Source organism: Emydura macquarii, unplaced genomic scaffold (assembly GCF_026122565.2).
Source record: "Emydura macquarii macquarii isolate MOO-44397 ecotype Brisbane River unplaced genomic scaffold, CSIRO-AGI_Emac_v2 contig_3348, whole genome shotgun sequence".
NCBI classification, from domain to species: domain Eukaryota; kingdom Metazoa; phylum Chordata; order Testudines; family Chelidae; genus Emydura; species Emydura macquarii.
This window is the reverse complement of record NW_027133485.1, coordinates 3,321,789-3,327,982: the sequence shown is the minus strand read 5'-3', so window position 1 is coordinate 3,327,982 and position 6,194 is coordinate 3,321,789. Positions and strand designations below refer to the sequence as shown.

The following is a 6,194-nucleotide window of genomic DNA, read 5'->3' as shown; positions in this document are numbered from 1 at the left end:
GACAACACTTGGCTTGTCCTGGCACTAGCGTGGGGAGGGCACACTTTTGCTGAGCTATTTTTCTCTGACACACAATCAACGGTTTTCAACTAGAACAACTTCGGGCATTGAAATTTACAAAACTTTATTGATTTTTCACATTTCAGCCAACAGCAATAATTCAGCCACAATCCAAACAGAACCTGATGTTCCTTGCTGGGAAGATAGAACAAGCAAGAGATGTGCCGGCAGGAGCCATTTCTACATGCAACTAACTTTTGCATTCAACTGCGAAGCCATTTCTCTAACTTGCTATTGGTTGCTTTAGCCTGATATTGAAGAACTACCAGCTGATGCATCAATGTGTCTTCCAAAGCATAAAGGAGCAGTCGTAGCTTTCAAAATAAGGCACCGAGTGCTGCCCCAGCAGCTACTATTGCCGTTTTTGCGGCTCCAGAGAGGCCTGCAGCACCTGAGAGGAAACAGAAGATCAGCTGGTCAGTATCCCGATGACATGGCACTAGCAGGCCAGTGATCCGTGTCCCATGTCCTGGCGCTATAGAACTCATGATGCTTCATGCTTTCTGTACGGTAACCCTGGTCGAGTCCCTTTTACCAGAGCCCAGAGGCCACTTCTGTTCTTTGCTGACCTGCCTTGATCCTTGAATGGGATTTTCAAACACGCAGGGCGCTGGCCCAAATCTACCCCCCTTGAAGTCAGTGAGGCATATCGCCCGTGACATCAGCGAGAAACGAATGAGGTGAGCACGGAGCGCTTCTGAAGATCCCACCTGTTCCCCTACAACAATGCAAGTGAGCCATGGTACTGAGCGAGCACCTGGCCAGAGGGATAGGGAAGGGAGAAGCTCCAGCAGGGGTTCTCAAACTGGGGGTCGGGACCCCCCCCCAAGGCGTCACGAGGTTATTATGGAGGGGGGGGTTGTGAGCTGTCAGCCCCCGCACATGGCGTGGCTACGGCTGTCAGCCCACTGCATGGCTGACAGCCAGAGCCCTTCAGAGCTGGGTGGCCGGAGAGCAGCGGCTGCTGGCCGGGTGCTCTAAGGCAGTGCTGCCTCCAGCAGCAGCGCAGAAGTAAGGGTGGCCTGGCCTGGAGGGTGGCATGACCTGGGGGGTGGCATGGCCTGGGGGGTTGTCACAGCCTGAAATATTTTCAAAGGGGGTCTGAGAAAAAAAAAAGTTTGAGAACCCCTGAGCTCCGGCGTGTCCCCTCTACGTACTTAGCAGTTCAGTAGCAGGGGCTGTGGGGAGCCGGGTGGCGAGTGAGGGGAGAGACTTACTCCTCATTACATGCAAGAGGAATAAGCTCCAGGGTGGAAATGCCAGGCTCTTTCCATGCAGAATTGTTCATCGGGCAGGAGAGCACCAGCCCCTCAGCATGTGAATGGAAGTTGGGCTCTCCGTTACTTACCAACTGACTGCAGTATTGCCACCGCGCTTCCCGTGAGCACCCCTCCTCCATTGGCTAAGGCAGCTAGCGACATCAACTTGGCAGCAACGGACCCCGCTGCGATGCCCGCTGCTGTAAAGCCTAGTGCCCCGAGGGCTGCTGGGATCCCGACGACGGCCAGGCCTGCAGGCGGGACGCAGCGATATTAAACATGGTCCTGGCTTTTACCGCCGTTGCTTCCGCCGCACAGCCAGCTCCACAGACCTGCGCCCATCCACCCACCCAGAGCATCTTCTGGGTGGCCCAGTGGATCATGCTTTTAGCTGCCAGGAAGGTGAACCACTCCCTCAGCGGAACTGTTCGCTAACAGGCAAAGCAAGCCTTCGCGGGGTACGCGAGCGGCACCTCAGAAGCAGCATCCTGCCTTCCCGGCTCTGCCCAGCAGCGGGCATTGATGCTCTGGTGCTTTACTGCATCCCTCCAGCTCCTGGCACCGCCTGGACTGACAGCCCCAGGCCAATGACTGGGGAGAGGTCTGGAGGACATGGGTATTACACAGGGAAGGCCTAGGCCCAGAATAGCCCATGTGGGTTCAGGCTCTCCATTTTTTGCACTAGCAAAACGAAACGTGAGCTTGCAGGTTTTCAAAAGGGAGCATCTGTCTCCAGCCTCTTTCCCCGCTGCCACGGTGACCCTGCGGCCTCCCGTGGGTGGGAAAGAAGTCGGGCCGATGGAGGCGGAGTTCTTGCTTCCCACAGGTCAGCACGGTCGGATGCTTGACTCTCCTGAGGTTCGGTCACGCTAGGCGGGGTCCCTGCACTACAGGGGCAGCTGGGAAGCCAGGAGATTCCCTGGTCAAGTGTTGGGAAACAACCGTCCAGTGCCATGGACTAGCCCCTTACCTGCTCCTACTCCTGCTCCAGCTACTGCTCCAACGCAAGCAGCAAGGTTGCCTAGGGGATGAGAATCTGATGTTAGTGACTCAGCAAAGACATTCTCGTGCGATAAACGGGAAGCCGTGCAAAGCCTGGGGACTCTGTGCTACTCCTAACCCCCAGGATTTGTTTGTCACTAGAACCCCTGCATGTAAAGCTGCCACTGGGCCTATGTCCACTGTGCAGGGCTTGCTAAGGACAGAGGCGCTTACTCAGTGTGGGGAATTACCTGCTGGGTTCCCTTACCCTTTACAGCAGCACCTCACTGGCCAGGAGGCTGCTGCTGAGGCCAGGGAAGCCGTGCAGCGCCTCGGTACAAGGTACCCGAGTGTCAGAACAGCAGAGAAAGAGGAAGGAATTTTGGGCTGCTCCAGGCTGTTGGAAAAGGAACATTTAAAAAAATCCAGGTGGCTCTGAATTCTCCACCCCATCCTGCCCCCGTCCCCTGCCCCCGGCCGAGCAGGGCCATGAAGGAGGCTCGTTGCCGCATGGTGACGAGTCCACAGCAGCGTTGTCTCAGTCCTGCCAGCTCGGAGTGGAAGGAGCCCGGCTAGTCCTGAACTGGTCCTTGCTGCTGCAGACAGACAGTTCCTCACACACGCTGCCATGGGGGGGGGGGCTGCACTGGGAGTTTACAGGGCCTTCCCCTGCTCTGGGTTTCGAGGGGCTGCCAGCGCAGCGTGGCGACGTGGGAGGGGGGGGCCGGGGCGGGGTGCAGTTCTTGTTCAAGGCTCAGGTAAATAAAACGATCTCACCAAGCATGTCTGCGGCGTGTGGGTCTGAGGCTGTCCCCTGAGTAGCGCTGGCCCTGAACGGAAAGTCAGAGATGCAGTGAGTTCAGGTCTAAGCGCCCGCCCAAATCCAGCCCCTTCCTAGCACCCGGATAAACATCTGGTCTTGGTACGTGCCCAGGGCCACCAGCTAGACTTCAGCTCCTTCCCCACCCACAGCCTGAGCGAGTGCCCGGGGGTGACCCCCTCCCACAGCTGATCCCGCCACCCCTAGCCAGCCCCACCCCTCGGCTCTCATGAGCACGCAGCACCGCCAGCCCGGTGCAGACCCCTTCCACTGCACGTGGGGGAGCAAAGCTCTGTGCGAACACACATCCAGTCTCGCTCGCTGCTCTTCTCTTCCTTCTACCAGGGCTGTCCCCACCCCCGCAAGGCCTTCAGGCTCCCTGTCTCAGCAGGGGCAGTCCTGCTGAGGGGTTTGCTGCTCACCCCTTTCATTCTTGGACATGCTTTACTTTAAATTCTTGCTGAACGTTTCACCTGGCAATACGGTAGGGCGGAGGCACACGGGCGCTTGTGCTTTACCCTGTGTAAGCCCTGCCCGTACCCACGCGGCAGCGCTAGAAAAAAGGCTACACGCGAGGAGGGCTTGTGAGGAGCATAGGCCTGATTTCGCTGCCATTGCAGTCCGTGTGCAAGATTCAGTCCTCTGCAGCTCCAGATGCTCATTTAGAGGACTCACTTTAGGTGCCCCAGCCTGAAAACTGTTCTGCATTTTCCACCCGCGTGCCAGATGTGAATGGGAAGGGCTGGTTGGCAAACTGCCCAGCAAACCCGGCTTGTTGAGGAAAAATTGGGGGTTTTGGCAACCTGAAATTTTTCACCCAAAGCGTCTGCTTTCTGCAAAAAAGAATCACATTTTCAACTAAAACTCTTTGGCTGAAGAAAATTTGACTTTTTCCATGGAAAACGTGTCCAAAAATGAACGTTTGTTTTCAGCAGAATTTCCAGGGAGGGAATATTTTCCGACCAGCTCCAGCTAATAGCATTGTAAGAGACAGCAACCAGAGCATAGGAAACAGAGCGAGTATTTGACAACACACGGGGAAAAGGTGAGTAAAGCCAGGTAACCGAATGGGAACAGCTAGTTGCTCTAACAGCAGAACTAGAGGGAGACAAAGCCCTGTGGGGAGATGAGAGAGAGACTCAGTGACAGGCAGTTCCAGAGGGGTAGCCCTGTTAGTCTGTAGACAGCTACACCCTCACTTCCCTGCCATATCATTGTCCTATCCTCCTCTATCCCTGCTCTCCTGCCATTGTGCATTAAAAGGAAACCGCTTGCACATCAGTCTGCCTCGAACCCTTCCAGAATATTTTTAAAAAGTGTTCCTTGCTCCCACGCCATCCTAGAAGCTGGTCTAAGACAGACTCAAATGCAACCCCTAAGAATTTTCAAAGCTCTCTGCAGAAACGTTCGACTTGGGAGGCTCTTCAATGGGTTCTCAATTCAAGTTTGGCCCAAAATTAAAAAAAACACCCTTCCCCCCCCCAAAAAAAACAAACAAAAAACAAAAACACCAGATCAAGATCATTAGAGACATTTGCACCATCACTGAAACCAGGCAAGTGAAAGATAATTCCTAGGTTTTGATTTCCCAGCCCAAGCGGGAAGAAACGAAACCGAAAACAAACTTGGACTTTAATCTGATATCTTTCCCCTTAGTCACTCACTGCACTTCTAATTATGAAACCTGGTATTTTTAAAGAGGATCCTTCCAATGGGGAGGTTCCTTTGTGGGAAGCCCGCTTTCCACAGCTGTTGTGAATACTGTCTGCTCCAGGGAGAGACGCGCTCAGAGATAGGGTTGGCAGGATTAATTTAAAATCAATTGACAGATAATGTTGGGTTTTTTTTAAATGTATCTATTTAAAATTTTCACAGTTGTGCAGAATTATGGGTTTTAAGCATTTTTACAGATTTAAATTTTCACAGTTGCAGGAAATTATTGGGGCAGGTCAGCCAATGGGTGGGGGTCAGACAATCATTTCATGGAAGATGTTGATATTAAAAAACTTAAAGCCTTGTAACCATTAAGACAAATAGTCAATGTCACGAATCAAAATATACAAAGTAAATATCCTTAACTCAAACACGGTTAAGTTCTCAAGCAGCTTTGTCTTACTTTGCCTACCTTTAAATTTCGATTCTTGGAAAAACTTTTTGTGGGCGCGTGGATGATGAAATCCACATTTACTGATAAAAACCTAATCCTGCCAAGCCTATTTAGATGGCACCTGAACCCCAGGCAGAGTTAAAACTGTTACTTATGTTATGGGGGAGAAGACTACAATGTAAAGAGCTGCACGTTCCTGTAATTTTTAATTTTTTTTTTTTTTTTTTTAAAAGCAGATGCTACCTCCCATAATTGCAGGGTCAGATTCTCTTATCAACAGAGCAGCAACTTACCTTCAAGCCCCGGGACGGCGAATGATCTGTGGTCTAATGGCCCCAGCTATATACAGGAGGTGCTGGACACAGCAATATACAGGGAACCAGCTTTTGAGTGGGTGTCTAGACAGCTGGACATGCAGCACACCCCACAGGCAGGGAAAATGCCAGGGTCCCCTCACTCCCTTTTAAACACAGGTTTAGGGAGGATTTATGTGCGAGCATTCAAAGTGTGCTCAAAAACAACCCCACCACCCCTAAATCCCAGCCCCTGCGATTCAGAGCCAGATGGTACAGGCTGTATTCTTTCAGACAAGGTGAGCATTTCCTCCCCTTCGCTTTGACGACACTTCAGCCCTGGAGGGTGTGACTAATTCTTGTCCGTCCCGTGTACAGCAGGAGGGGAGCTTGTTTTAGTGGCGGGGTGGGTTTTTCTGAAATAGGAATACACCTGCCGCCGAGGGCTGGCCAGAAAACACCACTTCCACGTTAGAATTAGCATCAGCTCCTTGGAAAGCAGGCGTGTGCGCCCAGAACACCCCCGTGGCCAGGCAGCTCACCTGTTTGTCTGCTTTGAAGGAGGCATAGCAGGGCTTGAATCCAGGCCGCCCGCATCCCAGGGGAGGTCTCCACACACGGGCTAGTGTCGCTTCCAGGAGCTCCCGCTCTTCCTCAGCTGAGAGACTCCCCCC

The 6,194-nt window shown here is 52.8% G+C and overlaps 1 protein-coding gene across 1 annotated transcript; it reads right to left on the bottom strand.

Annotated features, from left to right (window-relative positions):
* Positions 1–115: 115 nt before the first annotated feature.
* LOC137143872 (interferon alpha-inducible protein 27-like protein 2A) lies at positions 116–6,172 on the bottom strand. Its single transcript, XM_067533900.1, has 4 exons — positions 3,078–6,172; positions 2,290–2,340; positions 1,409–1,570; positions 116–451 (listed from the first exon to the last, which is right to left on the bottom strand). The coding sequence occupies exons 1-4, from the start codon at positions 3,082–3,084 to the stop codon at positions 378–380; spliced, it is 294 nt and encodes a 97-aa protein (XP_067390001.1). The 5' UTR covers positions 3,085–6,172; the 3' UTR covers positions 116–377.
* Positions 6,173–6,194: the final 22 nt, after the last annotated feature.